This window comes from Peromyscus californicus, unplaced genomic scaffold (assembly GCF_007827085.1).
Source record: "Peromyscus californicus insignis strain IS unplaced genomic scaffold, ASM782708v3 Scaffold_14__1_contigs__length_90479793_seg_2, whole genome shotgun sequence".
NCBI classification, from domain to species: Eukaryota; Metazoa; Chordata; class Mammalia; order Rodentia; family Cricetidae; genus Peromyscus; species Peromyscus californicus.
This window is the reverse complement of record NW_026294436.1, coordinates 14230514-14251168: the sequence shown is the minus strand read 5'-3', so window position 1 is coordinate 14251168 and position 20655 is coordinate 14230514. Positions and strand designations below refer to the sequence as shown.

The following is a 20655-nucleotide window of genomic DNA, read 5'->3' as shown; positions in this document are numbered from 1 at the left end:
CACAACAGCATCACCAGATCATAGCTAATTCATTGCAGCAAAAAGTCTCAACACCCAGTGGAAGAGCTGAGAGAAAAGCCAAGAAAAGATGGGTAGGACAGGGGATGGGGAGGTGTGGGAAAAGGAGGAAGGACAAAGGAGAGCAGCTCGGGAGGTGAGGGGGTAAGGGAGGCCAGCTACACACAACCTTGAGGATTTAGAGGCGGGAGGAGTAAATCACAGCCAGTCCATCTGCATCGGGAGCCCAGGTACCTTAGCAACCGCCACCACTTAACCACGCCCATACAGCAGGCCTGATCCCAAACCATTGTCTCAAGCAAGCTGGAAAACCCTGTGCCGTATGTAGGGGCCCCTACTTTAGATGCCGAGTAAATGTCAGACACAAAAGTACACAGGAAGTTGGTGATAGGACTTGTAAACACATCCTGTTCTGTATCTGAGGCCTCCACTTAAAATGTGTGTATGTGTGTGAGTGTGAGTGTGTGTGTGTGTCAGGACTTAGAAACACATCCTGTTCCAGATGTGCCAGAGTGCCATGAGTGTATGCATGGAAGTCAGAGAGCCATCCCTGTATCAGTCTTGGCTTTCCACCCTGTTTTGGGCCAGGGTCTCCACTGAGAGCAGGCTAGCTGACGGCAGGTTTCTGGGGACTCCTGTCTTTCCACTGGGCACTAGGACTAGAGTCAGCCCCGCTCCTTGGCTTTTCTCTCAGCTCTTCCACTGGGTGTTGAGACTTTTTGCTGCAATGAATTAGCTATGGTCTGGTGATGCTGTTGTGAAATGTTATATGCAGGTTCTGGAGAGGAAACTCAGGCCCTCCGATGTGCATGAGCCCTTTACTGAATGAGCAATTTCCCGAGCCTGAAGACCCCTTCTTTTAACTGCAGCATAATCTTGATCTGGGGTTCTACAGATGCTCGTGTGGTGGACTCTGGTGAAGCTAAGTTAGAGAGCAATTACAGAAGATGTGACTTTCTATACTTCTGCTTCTCACATACGAAGTCTTAAGCTTACACTAAGCTCTGACCTCATGTCCCCCCCTCCTTCCTCTTCCTCTTCCTCCTTCTTCCTCTCTCTCTCTCTCTCTCTCTCTCTCTCTCTCTCTCTCTCTCTCTCCCCCCTGCCCCCCCCCCCCCTCAATCTTTATGCTGCAGAACTTCTGGTGAATTAGGCACAAAATCACTGGGCCCCAGAAGTACCTTTTCAGTACCCTCTTCAGGCAAAGCTCTAGTACCAGCCGCAAAGGACAAACATTTCCAGGTCCCACATTCATTTTCAGTGAGATTTAGGGTGGATTTGGAGCCGAACGGCAGTGAGCCAATACTGGCATGCTTGTCCATCCAGGCCAGCGGATTCAGTGTTTCTAGGGCCTTGCTGAGGGGGTAAGCGTCACATGGGTATGGTCAAGGACTGCGTTAGAATTAAGTCCATGCCACCTGCCTAGACATTTCATGGTCTAGCAGCATGCACAATGGTCAGGTCTCTTAACTGAGCAACTGTTGGAGGCCCCTCTGCCTCAGAAATCTGGAGTGGAGAGACCAACAGATGCATGGAAAGGTCCCAGCTGTGAAGACCATTAAGAGTTTTTGATGGCAGAAAAAGCCCTTTCCTCAAAACCTGTTCAAGCTATTGGGATTGGAAAAACTAGCCAGGAGGATGAAGAAGAGAACTGAGTGAGCGTCCGTGTCCCTCAGTCCAGGGCAGTGGCTAGAGTTTGTGCTTCAGTTCAAATCCTGACCTTGTGACAGGCCTCAGCCTCCACCTGCCTCAGGTGTATGTATAAACATGTTCCTGTATGTGCAGGTACACATATGCAGGTGCCTGTGAAGACCAGAGGCCTTCCTTAGGTGCAGGCCACCTTGATTTTTTTTTTTTTTTTTTTTTTTTTTTGACAGGGTCTCTCACTGGTCTGGAACCTGCCAAGTAGGTTAGGCTGGCTGGCTTGCTAGCCCAAGGTATCCACCTGTCTCTACCTCCCCCACGTGCACATGACACACAGCTTTGTAGGTGGCCGGACTCAGCTGCCTGTCGATCTTCTCCACCTCAGCTCTGTCATTTCAAACTGGGATTTATAGTCCTGAGGACTTTGTAACTATTGTGATGACCTCACCGGATGTGGTGAGGACACTCAGACATTAGCATGGTCATCTTCAGAGGACCCCAGTCCAGTTGGAAAGATGATCAAAGAAGGGATAAGCCAAGGGCAGCCTTTCTGAAAACATTCCAATACAGCAGGGCTAACTGCAGGCTCCTCTGGAGCTTCACCCTCCTCTGAGGAGATCAGGGAGGGCTCTGGTTCATCTCGAGGACAGATGGGCTCATTCAGTACACAGGGCTGCACAGCCACAGCCAGAATTCATGAGCATATGCTGCCTATAGGATTTTTATTTAAGCATAAAATTACACATAGATGCTAAATGCTATTTTAGAAGCACGACTGTTATTACATTCAAAAATATTTTCTAAATTTCTTTATCACTATTTCTCAATGTCACCATACTTCTTGTAATAAAACAATGGATTCTGCTTCCAACAAAGAGCCCACGCTACCAAGTCTTCTCTTAATATATATATCAATGCTATATATGTGTTAATATATGTTAACATAAAACTCTGTCAATAGGCTCCGTCCTTGCAGGACCTGTTCCAAGGGCTTGGTGACATGGCTCTACATGGATGTAGAAGGTTCCACATGGGCAAACCCCTTGATTGAGCTTCTACACAAATATGACTCCTACCAGCTTTCTGGCTGGCAGGGGAAGCCACTTAGGTGCCAATGCTTTAAAAAAACAAAACAAAACAAAACAAAACAACAACCAAAAAACGACTTAGCTTTTCTCTCCAAGATTCGAGCAGGCCCAGCCCGCTGCTTCCTTCTTGATGCTGTGATTTTGCTGCACTGGCTGAGGTTCTGAGTGCAGTAGATTGAAGAGTCACAGGGACTCTTGTATCCAGAGGGCCTTGTATCAAGGTATTCTTGCTTGTGGTGGGGCATGGTAGTGGTGCATGAGTGAAGGGCGGAGACTAACGTCAGGCGCTTTCTTTATCGGTCTCTACTGTGTTCTTTTGAGACAGGGTCTCTCCCTGAACCTGGCGCTCACCAACTAGATTGGCAGGCACGCCGGTGAGCTCTAGTGACCCACTAGTCTAGGATGACAGCTGTCTACTGCCAGGCCTCATGCTTTCTCAGCAAGAATTTTATGCACCGAGCCATCTCCCCTTGGTGCCCTCTGTGGGCGTGTCTCAACCTCTGAGACATGAGCATCATTCTCTCAGACCTTCAGAGCCAGGCAGAACTAAATGAAGAAACCCAAGTTTCTTCTATCCCTAGGAAGCCTTCATTGGGCTGATACAGGTGCAGCCCTCTCGATAGCTCTCCATGCCCTGGACTTCATTTCAGCAGGGCTGAGTCACTGTGAGGAGCTACATGGGGAAACCAGACAGTGCTTACCCATCCTGGCCACAGACCAACATCTCAGCACCTACCCGTGAGGCAATCCAACCGCCCTCCCCCCCCAGCCCCAACCAGGTCTTCCTAGGAAGGGGCAGGTCCAGGTCAGTCTCCTCAAGCCTTTCCCGCTTCAGCAGATTTGTCCTAGCCACCCTATGATCTACCTAGGGAAGGGATGTCCAGCTGGTGGCCCAGAGTATCTGTGAATGCTGCCCAATCCAAAGCTACACCTTCCTTAAAAGATGAGATTTTCTTGTAATTGTTCTTTAAATGGGTAGATGACAGGGTCGTATTACAATGCCACATAAAAGAAAACACAAGCATGTTCTCACAATCTGCAGGCTTTGGGGTGGATACTCCTGGCCCAAGACAATTCTTTGTCCAGTGTGGCCTAGGGAAGCAAAAAAACCAAACAACCCAAAAACAAAACCCACAACAACAACAACAACCCCCACCCCCACAAAAAAGCACCCTTGATCTGGAGAGGAAATACCATAATCAACATAGTTCTATCCATGCCCTATTCAGAGGGCTGTGGCTGTCCGAGCATAGTAAATTCAGAGGCACACGGATCCATCCTCCTGCAGGATCATTCAGCACTTTTTGTTTTTAATGAATTAATTCACTTTATTTTATGTGCATTTTTATTTTTGCCTGCGTGTGCATGCAGCGTCTGAAGAATCCTGAAGAAGGCATCAGACCTCCTGGAACTGGAGTTACAGACAGTTGCAAGTTGCCACGTGGGTGCTGGGAATCAAACCAGGGTCCTAGGGAAGAGCAGCCAGTGCTCTGAACCACGGAGCCATCTCTCCAGCCAATGAACATTCTTCACTTTCTACATCAGACAGAAACAGCCCTGTAGATCACGTGTGCGTGTGAACATGTTTGGAAACCAGATCACAGCCTCCCGCGTGATCCACATTTGTTTTTGAGGCACCACCCCTCACTGGCTTGGAGCTCACTGAGTAGGCTAGACTGGTTAGCCTGCGTGCCCCAGGGGTCCTCCTGTCTCTGCCACCCCGGGGGCTGGGATCAGGAGAGTATGCCCCCATGCCTGGTCTTTTCATGTGGATTCTGGGGACAGAGGTCCTCAAGCTTGTGCAAGTCAGAGCTTTACTGATGCGGCCATCTCTCCAAGCCCCTGCAGGGCTTCAGTGATACTTCCTGTGTAAGTTCTCTGGCTTTCTCCTAAGATCACCTGGGCACCAGGCTCCTTCAGTGACTACTAGGGACCTACCTCTTCCTCCTTGTGGAGTACAGGTGCTGTCCACCTAGACGGGCTCTGTACACACACACACACACACACACACACACACACACACACCACACCACACCACCCTCTCTCTCACGGGCTCTGTACACACACACACACACCACGCCACCCTCTCTCAGCTCTGGGAAAGCAGCATGCTTTTCACTAGCCCCACACCATTCTTCCCACACCAGCTGCCAAGTTGTTAGAGCTAGAGTAATGGTGAAAAGCCTCTGGGCAGATAACAATCACAGCAGCTGTGTTTACTAAGAGCTAAGCATGAACACATCCCAGGGCTATTAGTACGAGGGGGGGTGGGGCGGCTGGGAACCTTCTGGGAGCACCCTATCCTCAGGGTATTTGCTGGCTGCCTGAGCCTCCTGCTTCTCAAGATGGTTTTGGCTTTTGGAAAAGACCTTCCGGAGCCTGGTCTCTCCTGCCTACCAGGGGGCCTCTGCTTGCCCACAGGTTGGTTCGTTTAATATCAGAGCTTTCGTGATTGTCGCTTGGCTGCTAATGCCGCTAGGAGAGCAGCTCAGGTCAGAGCAGCCCTGGCCACTGGAGGGGTGGGTCACATGACTCCTGCTGCTGCTCTGCTGGCTCCCTAACCACCCATACCAAAGCCCGAGAGTCTGTCAGCCATCATTCAAACCGCGGACCATGTGCGGTGTGCTGCCCCTCCCAAGCGTAACTATCCTCGAAGAAGGCCGGATATCCATCAACATACCCATCCAGGCAGACTGTTTCCTCTAAACGGCTCTGAGGCTTCATTTTGTCACCTGAAAGACTGCTACTTATTCCAGGGAGCCACGAAAGAATGCTTCGTGGTTTGGAAAGTTCCTACCAGTCATTACCTGAGCTAAGGGGCAAGCTCTCTTTCTTTTTATTATTTAGTTTTTAAATATTGTAATTGCATTTACTTATTTGTGTTGAGGGGGGCACGTGGGAGGTCAGATGACAACCCTTGGGAGTGGTCCCCTCTTTCAGCATGTGGGGCAGGGGACTGAACTCAAGCACTCAGTCTGGTCCAAAGCACCTGTACCCACTGAGTCATCTCACTGGCCCTATTTTTATGTATTTTAGATGGCTTTCATGTGGCCCAAACTGGTCTCCAGCTTGCTACATAGATGGCCTTGAATCCTGCTTCTTCCACATCCCAAGTGTTGAGATAATAGATGTGCTGTGGACATGGTGCTGGGCAAGGATGGAACCCAGGCCTCCTCCATGCTCTACCAACTGAACTATATCCACAGGCTCTGTCCTGGAGACCGGAACCAACACCCTCAGAAAGACTGTCATCCTAGGAACAACCCAGTAGCCTGTACTTGGGAGCAGCACCCCTTAGTTCCAAACAGTCACGTGAAGATTTTCATACATTGTTTGTATTGTCAAAATAAGCTTGGAATTCCAGCTTTCTTGGTGAACCTCTCCAAAGGACTTGTTTTCTTCTCCCTCCCTCCTTCCCCTCTCTCCCCTCCCTTCCTCCCCTCTCTGCCTTCCACATTCTGTCCCCCGCTTCCTGTGTGGGTGTGTATACATGTACTCGGTCAGAAAACAACCTTGGGTGCCATTCGCCTTAGTTAGTTTTGGTTTCTTAATTTCCTTTATAACCTTTGTTAAATTAGTTCTTTGATTACATGTATATAATACAATCTGATTATTCTCATCCCTCACCATCCTTTATGTGCCTCTGACCCGTTGACCCTTCCTCCTCCTTACAAGTCCCTTTCCCACAATCCTGTCTTTTTGTTTTGCTGTTTGAGTCATATTATTATTATTATTATTTTCAGGGACAGGCTCTCTCACAGGGATCTGAGACTTAGTGTTTTGGGGGACAGATTGACTAGCTAGCAAGCCCCCAAAGATCCTACTGTCTCTTTCCCCCACAGTGCTGGGAGTACAAGCACATGCCCCATGCCCACACCCCACTTTTTACACAGATTCTGGGAATCAAATTCAGGTCTTCATGCTTGCACACCAAATACTTTCCTGAGAGAGCCAGCCAGTCCCCAGCCCTCCAACGGCATATTTTCTAATTTAAAAAAAATATTGGGCTGGCTAAATGTAAGTGCCTGGGAGTGGGATTCAGCCTCTGCAGGGTGAAGGATGTGCTTTGGGCACATAGTTTCGTGAAAAGGACAATGTGGACAACAGATTTCCTTGACTCTGCCCATCTGGGCCCCCCTCTAACACTCCCTGATCTCTCTGCCACCACATTCTGCAAAGACAATCTGAGGGACACCAGGGACCATACAGCCAGAGAGCCCAAACACTCTGGCATTAGAGACACCTCTCAGACACTTAGCCCATGTGAGGCAGCCACAGTGGTGAGGGCTCGATGGCTTCCCGTGTGGCTCTCTCAGCTCAGTTCAGCTGCCTCTGGTGTCCCTGGAAACTCTGACTCTTCTTCAATCCCTTTTTAACTTGATCCCTCACTGTCTGTCTCTGCAAGGTCCCTTCCTCACCAACCCCAACCTTGGTTAACTCTGTTTACCTTGGCCAACAAACCAGTTTCAATCCATCTACAAATGATGACAGGTTCCCGAGTCTCTCCACATCTTATTCCTTCAGATCAAAAGCGCTTTAATTTAATTCACTCCTAGAGATTGATTGATTGATTGATCTGAAGCAGTTTCCTGTAGCTCAGGCTAGACTTGAACTCCTAATGTAGCTGAGGATGACCTTGAATTTACAACCCTTCAGCTTCCACATCCCTGGTATTATAATGCTGGTATTACAGGCATGTACCATTATGCCTGGTTATATGGTATTGGAAATCAAATCCATGGCTTTGTGTATCCTAAGTGAATGCCCTATCAACATTGAGCTGTATCCTCAATATTAGTAGTCAGAAAATCTAACAGACATCAATGAAGAGAAGACATTGCTATAACGAATTTACACAACAACATGCATTTCTGTCATTCAGGTTCTTTGTGGAGGCCTCATATATGCATGCATTTTCGTTTAAACACTCCATGCTATCTGCACAACGATGAAGCCACCTATCAATGCATTCTCAGACTGTCTTCCCATGGCTAACTGAAGCTTGAGTATACATGCTTAAGTCATGCACTCTTCATTCAACCCCTAAGGAACACGTTATTGTTTCTACTCATTTTTCAAAAAGAACTCAGAGACACAGGGAGCTGAAATAACTGACCCCATCAAGCGATGGCATCCCACTGTCTCCAGGTAGGCACACTAGTACAGAAAGGCAGGGGACCAATACCTTGAGTGTTCACTCGGAGGTACGCTATGCTTAGTTATCTCCAATAGGGAGGAAACAGCCCCTTTATCCTATATGGTAAGCCTCGACATGGAGGCCCATAATCGATTCTTGGCAGGCCCAGACTGCTGACACACGTGAACCCTTAAATCTTCTATGCTCATGGATGCTGTGTGGACTCTGGGTGTGGTCTGCCACACTTCCCTTCCCTCTGCCCCTCCCCCAGGCTCCTGTCTGGCTCTACCCTATTTCTGATGCCTTACAAGATTGTCTGGAAGGCGGCTTCCTCCTTGCCCTTGATTTCAAACGAACTAGACTAGGCCAAGCAAGCGTCTGGATTATAGCATCACAGACTCTGGGGATGGGAAAGACGAGGCAGGCAGTCCGCTGCATCATTTTACAGAAGAGGAACGTGAGACCGGAAGACAAGCACCAGCTAAGGCCAGACAGCTGAGAGCATAGTCAAGTCTGCTTTCCTGCCCAGGCCTCCTCCCAGTGCCCCAGACTGTCCAAGGTCAGCATCTCCAGACTGACAGATGGGTTCACCAGGGAGAGTGTGTTCTTCTGCCAACAGACAAGCTCTTTAAAAGGGAAGCAGAAAGCTTGCAGAAGCTGAATAGATGATCAGGAAAATGAGAGGGAAAAGCTTGCCTGATCCTCGATGGTCCTTGCACGGTACACACAGCAAATGCCCCGGGGCCTGTGGGGGATGTGGCCCAGGCTGGGTTACAATCAGTGCTGTTTTGTTTGTAAGACTCTTTAAGGACCCTGGACTGTAAGCCTTGCTGTCTCTGTGTTGTAGGGTGTGTGGACTTGTGTCTAAAAGTGTGTGCACATCCATGTGGAGGCCACAACAGCCTCAGATGCTGCTCCTCAGATCCTATCCACCTTGTATTTTTGAGACACAGTCTCCCATTGGCCTAAAACTCTCCAAGTAGGCTGGGGTCTACCTGTCTCTGCCTTCAAAACCTGGGCATCACAAAGGGGGCATCACAAAGGTGCCGCCACACTCGACTTCTGTTTATATTTGTCTGCAGACCAAACTTAGGTCCTCTTGTTAGTAGAGAAAGCCCTTACTGACTGAGTTATCTTCCCAGTTCAAAGGGATTCATTTATTTTTATCCATTTGTTTATTTATTTGGAGGGCGGGGACACCACGGTGTGTGTGCAGAGGTCAGGAGACAAGTGGTGGTAGTAGGTTCTCTCCTTCTCCCATGCGGGTTCCAGGATCATACATGTGGGCTTGGCAGTAAGCACCTTTATCCAATGAACTACCATTCCTGATGGTTCCTTTTGCTTCTTATCTCTATCAGTCTCTTCCCAGTTACTACAAGCTATTATTTGAGTTACAGGAGACGGCTCTACCATATGACCATACTTTTCTACACGCCAGGTACAGAAAGGACACCAATGACCTCAGCCTGATAAATGGCTGTCCTCAAAAGGATATCTTCCTCTACCATCTCCTTGAATTCCAACATGGTTCTGGTAAGCCTAGGGCCTGAAGAACCATGACCACCTTTTTTGCAATTGGCATATTCAAGTGTGAGAAACTAGAGGGGATCTTCATTTTATAAAGCTCTTTTGTTTAGAACTGGGATCAAGAGCTGTGATGGGACTGGAGAGGGGGCTCAGAGGCAAAGTGCATTTATTGCTCTTGCAAGAGGATCTGAGTCAGGTTCCCAGAACCCAATGGGGTTACTAATTCTGTGATGAAACACCAGGACCAAAAAAGCAAGCTGGGGAGGAAAGGGTTGATTTGGCTTATACTTTCACAACATAGTCTATCATTAAAGGAAGTCAGGGTAGGAACTCAAGCAGGGCAGGAACCTGGAGGCAGGAGCTGATGCAGAGGCCATGAAGGGATGCTGCTTACTGGCTTGCTCCTCCTCATGGCTTGCTCAGCCTCCTTTCTTATAGAGCCAAGGACCACCAGGCCAGGGATGACCCACCTATAATGGGCTGGGCCTCCTTCATCAATCACTAATTAAGAAAATGCCCTACAGCCAGATCTTATGGATGCATTTTCTCAATTGAGGCTCCCTCCTTTCAGCTAACTTTGTGTCAGGCTGACATAAACTAGCCTGCATACCCATATTGGATGGTTCATAGCCACCTGTAACTGGAGCACTAGGGGACCCAAAACTCTCTTCTGGCTTCCTGGGGCACCTGGCTCTTCATGTGCACACACCCACACATAAACACATGTACTTTCATGTAATTTAAAAAGTAAAATAAATAAATAAGTCCTTTTAAAAAGTAGCTATGATTATATTGGACTTCAACAGACTCAACAACATGGATTCCTTTTATCTTAGTATATGCGCTTGGCTTGACATAAGGTGGCTATGGATTACCTCATTTATCTCTGTCATCTGATGAGAAGGCAGTATGGTCACAGGTTTAGCCTCCTTACAAAAAAGGGTTCTTTTCAAGTATTTCAGTCTATTCTCTAATTATAATGGTCTTTGGTGGTTCATTAAAACCATGCATTAAAAGCAGCTAATCCCTACTATGAAATCAAATGGAACTTCTCCAAATGACTCCCATTTCCAATTCTGCCTGCATTTCAATGAAGCCAGAGTCAACCCAATTAGCAAAAGCCAGATAATTACATAGTTCTTTGGATGGGACTCTATCTCAGACTCTGAGGTCACCTAGACTATAGAGTTTCCAGACTTATTTCTGGCTGTTTAAAGCTACGTTTCCACTGTTTTGAAATATTGAAATCATCACCACAGAATGCCAGAGTGTCTCCGGTAGGGTGGGCTAAACACGGTGTGGCTGTCCTTGGATAGCTCATAGTGACTGTACTGTAGCGTTCCAAAGAACAGTTAATAACTGTACATCTTAGCATGAGGCTGTGGCTCAGGTGGCAGAGTACATGCTTGCCTGGTGTGCAGGAAGCCCTGGGTTCCAGCCCCAGCACTGCACACATCAGGTATGGTAGTGAAATGTAATCCCAGCATTCAGGAAGCTGAAGGAGGATCAGATGTTCAAGGCCATCCTTGGCTACACAGAACATTGGAGGCCAGCCTGGGCTACATGAGGCTGAACCTGCAGCTCACCAATGGCTAGACTAGCTGGCAGTAAGCTCCAGGATCCTCCTGTCTCTGCCTCCCCGGTGCTGGGGGGGACAGGTGCGTGCGACCTCGCACAGCTTTTAACAGAGCACTTGGATCTGAACTCAGAGCTTTCTGCTTATGCGGTAAGCACTTTAACAACTGAACCATCTCCTAAACTCCCCATTCTACATTTGAGGAAGATCATCCTCCTGGCTGTTATATATCGAGGATATTGAGAATGGATTAAGAGAGAGAGAGAGAGAGAGAGAGAGAGAGAGAGAGAGAGAGAGAGAGAGAGAGAGAGAGAGAGAGAGAGTATGTATGTATTAGAGTTATGGTCTATTTATGGACATTACTCTGCCCCATTTCTTAGGCCTGAAGGGAAGGGACATGCTATTGGTTGGAGTTGAAGTGTGTGATTCCACCCATAACCTCAGAGGTTCCCATATAAAGCTTTACACAATCAAGTGAGGTGGGTTTTCTTTGCTTGTTTCCAGGCGGGTTAGGTCTGCAGCAAGCCAGGCCCTGGGATCCCGAGTAGAAATGGTTTGAATGACCCCTACGGAGAGCTACTCACTCAGCAGAATTGTAAGGCAATTGTTGATTTGACCACCAGGGAGGCAAGTGGCCAGGAGCCGTGGCTTATCTGCTGTGCTAATATTTGCCCTGGGCTCCTGCTGGACACTCAGGTCACAGAGGGTGACTGTCTGTCCAAGCTTTGGAACACTGTTTTGTACATGAAGCCACCAAATCTCAATCAAGCAAGGGACAACAAGGACTTGAGTCAAGAGAGGTAGGGCAGAGCCTGGACCTTGGCTCTGCCATTTGAACAGATTGAGGGACCTTGGCCATATGGCTCCATCAGTGTTAAGGATGGCCAAGAGCAACAGACAACAGCATGTACCACCTTCAATCATGGCTATGAAGGGATCCAAGAAGTGAAAACATGTCCACAAACTGCCATCATGCTGGACACGGGACAAAGAGTCTAGCCTGTGCTGGGAATTGAACCCAGAGCATCTACCACTGAATTGTCTATATGTATCCCCCACTGGCCAAAGCCAGCTCGACACAAACCTAGATATAATTGGGAAGAAGGAACATAATTTGTCGCCATCACATTTCCTGGTAGCCACATCTGTGAGGTTTTTTCTAAACTGCTATCACGCAGGAGGACCCATCCCACTGTAGGCAGTACTATCCTTAGGCAGCTAGACCTGGGCTGTATGAGGAAGGGAGCAGAGGAAGCCAGCTAGCAAGTAAGCGGCATTCCTCCACGGTCTCTGATTCCGCTCTGCCTTGGCTCCCCGAGTGACGGCCTGTAACCTTTCCTCGTTCAGGTTGGTTTTAGCCAGTGTTTTATTACAGCAACAGAAACCAAATGAGAACAAGGCATTCATTAGTCATTTCACTGAAGCCCAGAAATGGAGCCAGCCTGATGCCAGTCTTTGTGCACGGAGCTTTTTCTTCAGAAACCATTCAGAGCTGAATTTTACGGAAGTCCTGCTTCATTTCTCCACAAAATAAGTTATGCACCAACATAATGAAGAACCCCAAAATGAGTTCTGGAGAAATAGCTCCATCAGTGAAGCATTTTCCTGAGAAGCACGAGGACCCGAGTCTGACCCCACAGAACGTACATAAAAAGGCTGGGCACAGCGGCCCCCTTGTAAACACACCATTACCGGAAAAGTGGAGACGGTCAAATTTCTGGGCTTGCTGACCAGCCAGCCTAGTGGAATTGGTGAGTTCTAGGCCAGTGAAAGACTCTGCCTTAAAAAAAAAAAAAAAAAAAAAAAAAAGGTGGAGCTGGGCAGTGGTGGCACATGCCTTTAGTCTCTGAGTTCAAGGCCAGCCTGGTCTACAGAGGGAGTTCCAGGACAGCCAGGGCTACAGAGAAACCCAGACTTGAAAAACAAAAACAAACAAACAAAAAACCCAAAAGAAAAAGAGGGAGGGGGGGGAGAGAGAGGGAGAAAGGAAATAAATGAAAAGAAAACAAGGTGGAATACTTGAGGAAGGACAGCTGGGGGTGTCTTCTGGCCTTCACACACATGCCCATGCACTCCCTACGGACCTATGTACACAAAGAGAGAGAAAGAAATGGGAGGGGCTGGCTAAATGCATCCTGAGAGAGACTGGGTTTGCTGAGGACATGACAGAGTTCAGAGGTGAGCAAAGTGCTCCAGAAGAGGCCAGGCAGTAGAAACTATTGCCTCTGTAGGTCAGCCAGTCTTTGTCACAATTACTCAACTCTACAATTTCAGTACAAAAGCATCCACAGTCAAAGAGGAGGCCTGGCTGTTTTCCAATAAAATGTTATTTACAAATACAGATAATGGGCTGGACTCAGTGCACGGGTTAGGGGTCACCAACTGCTGACATAGTTTAGAAATGGGCATCTGAGTGTCTGCAGGCTGGATGTATTTACCAGATGCTCAAAGGCTTCATCATTCTTACACTCATAACCGGTTCTCACTGTGGCAATTCTTAACTGGTCCAATAATGATATCAATAACAGTAACATTTAGTAAACCTATGAGCCGTGCTAAACCCTACTGATGAGTCCTGTGAAAAAACAAGCCAAGAGCTGGGTGTGTGGTGCACACATTGAATCCCTGGACCAGGAAGGCTTTCAGGAGGAGAATGTAAAGTCCTGTGGCAGCCTGGGTAACACAGAGAGACGTTTCAAAATACAAAACAAGGCTGGTCATGGTGGCTCTCAGGTGGTCCTTACCTCAACATCTGCAATCCTAGCCATTTGCGGGGTAGAGGCAGGAGGATTGCTAAGAGTTTGAGGCCAGCCTAGTCTATATACTAAATATTACTAGACCAACTTAGGCTATGTAGTGTCTTGTCAGAAAGCAGACATTGTGAACGGGTAGGGCTACAAGTACTCAAGGCCCCCCCACCCAGTGACGTACTTCCTCCAGGGAGGTGCCACCTCCTAAAGGCTCCAAATTTTTCCAAAATACTACCAACAGGATTGACACAACACATTGAGTCCATGGGGGTTAATTTCACATTCAACTTATAACACACACTATCTGCATACTGCTGTGGGATGTTCTGTATGGCAAATGTGTTGCTGATTAGTCAATAAATAAATCACTGATTGGCCATTGGCTAGGCAGGAAGTATAGGCGGGACAAGGAGGAGAATAAAGCTGGGAAGTGGAAGGCTGAGTCAGAGAGACACTGCCAGCCGCCATGATGACAAACAGCATGTGAAGATGCCGGTAAGCCATGAGCCATGTGGCAAGGTATAGATTAATAGAAATGGATTAATTTAAGTTGTAAGAACAGTTAGCAAGAAGCCTGCCACGGCCATACAGTTTGTAACCAATATAAGTCTCTGTGTTTACTTGGTCGGGTTTGAGCGGTTGTGGGACTGGCAGGTGAGAGAGATTTGTCCTGACTGTGGGCCAGGCAGGAAAACTCTAGCTACAGCATACACATAGGATAAGAGTAATTTCCTATAGGTCTGGGTTTGAGACCTGCCACATGATGTCACAGGTGAACCACCCCCCTCCCACCCCCCCCACCCCCCACCCCACCCCGTCTCCCAGCACCATGTTAGCACCAAGTATTTTGGACTTGGAATAACTTTATTTTATGAGTGCAGGGATCCTCAGTCTTGGCATCACTACCAATGTATGTCAGATAACCATGCTGGGGAGCCTTCCTATGCACTATAGGAAGATATAATATTCCTCACCTGCACCCATTGGACACCAATTCTACTACCCAGACATGACAACCAAAATTGTCTGGAGACATGGCCAGATCACTCACAGGAGGTGGGAGGCCGTGACACTGTCCTTGGTTGAGAATCATTATACTTTACAGTACAGAATCTAGCTGTCTATAATAAAGATCATTATCTGGGAATGAATCAGTGTCCATCATAGCCACCAGGACCCACAAGATAGCTTAGTCCATGAAGATACTTGCCACTAAGGCTGGCGCCCAAGTTTGATCTCCAGAACCTGGAACTCACATGGTAGGAGGGAACTGACTCCTTCAAGTTGCCCTCTGTATGCGTACATCCATCGCTCACGCACACATATATGCACAAAGAAATGAATGCATTGACAACCCCCTCCCAGTTCCCTTGCTCCTTTAATATGTATAGTGCTGCAGACCTGAAGGGTGGGCAACACTTTTCATTTTCTGAATACCAGCTCAGAAAAGCACCTGGACCTCCTAGCTGGGCATGTCTCTGATACCCTCAAGAGTCAGTTTCTAACTTCCTCCATGGGGGAGACACAAGGCATAAGACCACAGCTTATGGTTATTCCAAGAAGGGTTTTATTGGGCATTAAGGAAGAAGTATGTTTGAAAAGTCGTGGGGATATCTGTCCTTCAAGTCTTTCAAAATGACAACATTTGAAAGGTTCCCTGAGGCTGAAGTGTTGTATATAAAGAGGCTGGTATCCAGTAACCTTCTAAGTTATGCTCCACCTGAATTTTTTGAGGCAGGGTCTCTCACTGAACCTGGAATGTACCGATTCAGCTAGACTGGCTGATCAGTGTGCCCTAGGGACCCTCCATCTTTACATCCACCTAGCACTGCTGGAGTTCCAAGCACGTGGTACCATGCCCTACTTTCTATGTGGCCCTAGGAATCTGAGCTCAGGTCTTCCTGCTTGTTCAAAGAGCACTTTACCCCTGAGCCATCTCCCTAGTCCACGTCTCACATTTAACATGCAAAGAGGTAAAAGGTTTGGGGTACCATACCGTTGCTGTAAGGATGGACAAGCATCCCAAGTCTCAGTTAAAATGCCAGCCTGCTAGAGCAACTGAACCCCTGTACACTTCTGTTTACATCCAGTGGACATAAGCCCTGGGCATTTGATTACTCCCCAGATCAAAGCAAAATTAAATTACCTCACAAGCTTCCTTTCAGAGAGCTCGACACGCAGGCAGGCTGACTCACCTTCCAGAAACTATCCACTTTGCCATACACAAGGGACTGGTTCTGCCTTTTGATCTCGTTAATGTGGTGGATGTCACTGGAGTTCAGGTGCTGCTCGACCACGAAGCCCAGAAAGCTGTTGTCTGGGGTGTGAGCTGATGTGGAAAGCAAAAGACAGGGCTGTGAGTATTTAGCAGGCAAAGGGCAGCGGGGGCATCACAGACTCCACCCAGGCTGTCTAACTCACTGGCACACTTGCATGTCACTTGGTTATGCCTCACCCAGGAGCTCAGTCTACTGTGATTCCAGCTGGGTTTACCATCTAGTCTGGGTAAATGAAAATTAAGCAGCATAATCCACAGTTTCACCTCCACTGTGGATTATTCCCTGATAACAGATGTACAGGGGCTGAGGAGATGGCTGAGTAGGAAATGCCAGCACAGCACAATCTGTGAGTTCCAGGTTCAGAGAGAGACTGTGGAGGGCTGTGGCTAAGCCTGGCAACTCAAGTTTGATCAGGTTCAGGTGGCTCAGTTGGGGAAGGCACTTGCCATGCAAGCCTGAGAACCTGAGCTCTACCACAGATGCATGTAGAGAAAGGCTGTGTGTGGTGGTGCACACCTATCACAGATGATGCAGAGAAGGCTGGGTGTGGAGGTGCACACCTATCACAGATGATGTAGAGAAAGGGCTGTGTGTGTGTGGTGGTGCACACCTATCACAGATGCATGCAGAGAAAGGCTGGGTGTGGTGGTGCACACCTATCACAGATGATGCAGAGAAAGGCTGGGTGTGGTGGTGCACACCTATCACAGATGATGCAGAGAAAGGGCTGGGTGTGGTGGTGCACACCTATCACAGATGCATGCAGAGAAAGGGCTGGGTGTGGTGGTGCACATCTATCACAGATGCATGCAGAGAAAGGCTGGGTGTGGTGGTGCACACCTATCACAGATGCATGCAGAGAAAGGCTGGGTGTGGTGGTGCACACCCATCACAGATGCATGCAGGGAAAGAGCTGGGTGTGGTGGTGCACATCTATAATCCCAACATTGGTAGGGAGTCAGGTGGATCCCAGTGCTTCGATGGCCAGCCAGTCCAGCAGAAAAGGGTAAACTCAAGGTTCACTGGGAGACCTTGCCTCAAAACAGACAGACAGACAGACAAATACTAAGATGGGAGTGGCTGAAGAAGATATTAAACATCAACCTCTGGCCTATACACACACACAGGACATACAGTCATGTACTACATTACTGTATCATGGTCAAATGTGGATTGCATAAACTATGGTGTTACCATAAAATTCATGGCTTGATGACATACATCCTAGCCGCTTTGGCTTGATAAGTCTGCATGCACAACAGCCACACACTGCATTTCATTTTTTAAATGTTCTTTACAGTTCATGTTTTATTTTTTTAATTAATTAATTTTAATGTATGAATGTTCTGTCTGCATGTACACCTGCACGGCAGAAGAGGGCGCCGGATCTCATTACAGATGGTTGTGAGCCACCATGTGGTTGCTGGGAATTGAACTCAGGACCTCTGGAAGAGCAGCCAGTGCTCTTATCCACTGAGACATCTCACCAGTCCCACACATACTGTCTTTCAGAGAACAGGTCTCCCTAAATGATTGCAGCCAACAGCCAGGCATGATTGCCACTAGGGGTAATACTGGACAGTGAGACTGAAGAGCAAACAAAAAGGCAAGGGTCTCTGGAGCATAGACCTCTGAAAGCCAACCCCTGCACAGCCAGGATATGTACACAGTGGACTATTCTGGAAGAAGACAAGGGGTTTTCTTTTGGTCCTCTCTACCTATGAGTTCTACAACTCCTCAATACGACATACCAAGCAGGAAGCTAAACCACAGAAGCCATGCCAAGAACATTAGTACCTTGTGACTACAGGTTTTGAAATAGTGTGTGTGTGTGTGTGTGTGTGTGTGTGTGTGTGTGTGTGTGTGTGTGTGTGCATGCCTGTGTGTGCATGTATGTGCAGAGGTCAGAGGATACCTCAGGTGTCATTCCTCAGGTGCTATCTACTTTTTTTCTTTGAGAAGGACCCCTTATTAGAGCTTGGGGTTCACTCACTGGGGAGACTGGCTGACAGGGGGCCCTTCCGGTCTCTGCCTCCCCAGGGCTGTGGTTTCATGTGTGTGTCATTCCACCTGGCTTTTTATGTCAGTTCTGGGACTTGAACTCAGGTTCTCCTGTGGCTATCATTTTATCAACTGGGGCCACCTCAGCCCTGTACAATTATCAAGTATGTGTCACCAGGAGGGGGTGTCTGACCAGACAGAAGACAATTCTCCCTTGATTAAATAGGACCCTCATCAACTCTACCTCCCATCTCATTCAGATACAGTTCTGCTTGTCAGGAGATGTCTCAGCGAAGGCCACACCCATGGCTGATATGAAATGAAGCAGCTGTTGTTTAGTCTGACTCAAATAAAGCAGCTATAAAGAACACAAAACCAAACTCCCCAGTAGTTGAGACTGGCCATTCGGTACAACTCCCACATTGCCGCTTCAGCCATGTCCATTCACCTTTGGGTGCTTCATGTTAGGGGAGGTCGTCTCCTTTGCTTTGCTGTGGGTTTTGAAGAGTCAAGGGATGCTTTGCCAGACACAAAGTCAGCTCAGAAGTTCTGTGCTGGGGATGGGCATGCATACAAGTGTGACTATACACATGTGGAAGCCAGAGTTCGGGTGGTCTTGTTCAATCAATTTCCACCTTATTCTTTTTTAAACATTTATTTATGTGTATAGACCAGTGCCTGCATGAGGCCAGAAGAGGGCGTTGGATCCCCAGAAATGGGGTTACAGGAGGTTGTGAGTTGCCCATTGTGTTGGAAATCACAGAGCAGTGTGAGCTTCTAACCAGAGTCATCTCTTCAGTGCCTCCACCTTACACAGCGTCTTTCAGTTAACTCGAGTTTCCTGCTTCAGCTAGGCTGGCTGGCCAAGGAGCTCCAGGGACCCACCTGTGCCCACCTCCCCAGGGCTGGAACTAGGAGTGAGGGCTGCCACACCCAGCATTTTCATGTGGGTGCCAAGGAGGCACTTTACCCATGAGTGGGCCACTTCCTAGCCTCCAGAAACCTTTTCTACCGTGAGATGTGGCTTGCTGGGAACGAGACACCCCAGCTCTCGCCTCATCTTTCTGAGGGGAGGAAGAGGAAGAGGAGGGCTGGTGTGAAGGTGCTCTGTGGAGACGCACAGGCCGCATAAACCACCATGTCATCAGCCAGTCTCCGGGGCCTGTGTCTAATGGTGGTGACAGGAGGAGAGAACAGGCCTGTGACTGGGAGTTGGGCTCAGCCAAGCCAATCTGTCCGTTCATTTCTGTGTTTTTGAACAAGTGCCCAGAGGCAAGGGCCATGGCTACAGTTAGCTGAGGAGTAAATCACTGAATAAATTCTATGGCCAACAAGAGACAGAGCAGGGACTGCCTGCTGCTCTTTTTCCTTCCCCTCCTTTTTGAGGGGCGCCGAGGGGGGCCGGGGGACAGCCTGTGCATTCAAAGCGTCCTGAATTATTCTGTTATTCTCAAAGGCCAAGATTGGAACCCGGGGCTTTAGATTTCAAGATGGGAGTTTTTAGTTTTTATTTTCAATACACTGTTGTAGTGACTAGCATTCCATTCTTGAGATATTTGTTCCTGTGATTCACTTTGTCTAAGTCCCCATATGGGCACTTACAAAAAAAAATGACTATTTAAAATATTTAGTGGGTCTTATTATATGCCCTATTATCTAAAATGTAGTAAAAATAAGATGATTAAAAATTTCCAAAGAAGAAAAAAAAGACGTGTGTAATTTCTTTATGTCAAAGATTCTTTTAGCTTATAATAAGCATGAATGGTGAGACAAGGGAGAAGAAGAGTTTATTCTTCTTCTTTGAGACAGGGTCTCATGTAGCCCAGGCTGGCCTCAAACTAACTATGTAGTCAAGGATGACCTTGAACTCCTGCTCCTCAGGCCTCCACCTCCCCCATTGCCAGGATTACAGGCAATCGCCACCACAACTGTTTAATGGGGTGCTGGGGATGGACTCCCGAGAGTCCGACCTGCTAGGCAAGCACACCACTGAGCTACACCCCCACCTATTCCTACTGGGCTGCGCTGTGACTGTAGTTTGGTACTAAATCAACTTTGAGACGGTGTGAAGAAACACATTACATATAGAGGTTTCCCCCTGAAATTCTGTCCACAGTCTAAGTCTCAACTCCCAGCCTCACCGTGAGAGAAGCAGCACTCGTATGCTGGGGGCTGAGAACCTCACACACTTACAGACACACTGCCAGGACACACGCCTGACCCTTCCATGCCTCTGGTCTAGGTAACACAACTTGTCACCAGATCCCCTGGGTTTCTTCAACAGGAGGGCACAAGACCTCCCCTCCCCCCTCAGTCCCCTGTGGCTGACTACAAAGAGGTGCCCAGCAGCTGTGTGTATCCAGACATCTATGGAAAGAACCCCATTCTCAACAAAAGAATTCTTCACTTTGCCCATGAGGAATCCAAAGCCAGAGACCTGCCTGATGCTACCAAAAACGACCTTTTGTCATCTAGAGAAAAGGCTCCGTGGTTAAGGGCACTTGCTGCTCTTCCGGAGGACCCAAGTTCGGTTCCTACCACCCATGTCTGGCAGCTCACAACCACCTGAAACTCCAGCTCCAAGGAGGATTCTATGCCTCTGGCCTACGCTGGCACCTGCACACCCCTCCCCCAA

The 20655-nt window shown here is 48.1% G+C and overlaps 1 protein-coding gene across 5 annotated transcripts in view; it reads right to left on the bottom strand.

Moving 5' to 3' along the window:
- Mgat5 (alpha-1,6-mannosylglycoprotein 6-beta-N-acetylglucosaminyltransferase) overlaps nt 1–20655 on the bottom strand; it is a 291422-nt gene that overhangs the window by 66839 nt on the left and 203928 nt on the right. For all 5 annotated transcript variants that reach the window (XM_052736793.1, XM_052736794.1, XM_052736795.1 and 2 more), the window contains one exon: nt 15936–16069. In XM_052736793.1, coding sequence (XP_052592753.1) covers nt 15936–16069 — 134 coding nt within the window. The remainder of the gene's footprint in view (nt 1–15935; nt 16070–20655) is intronic.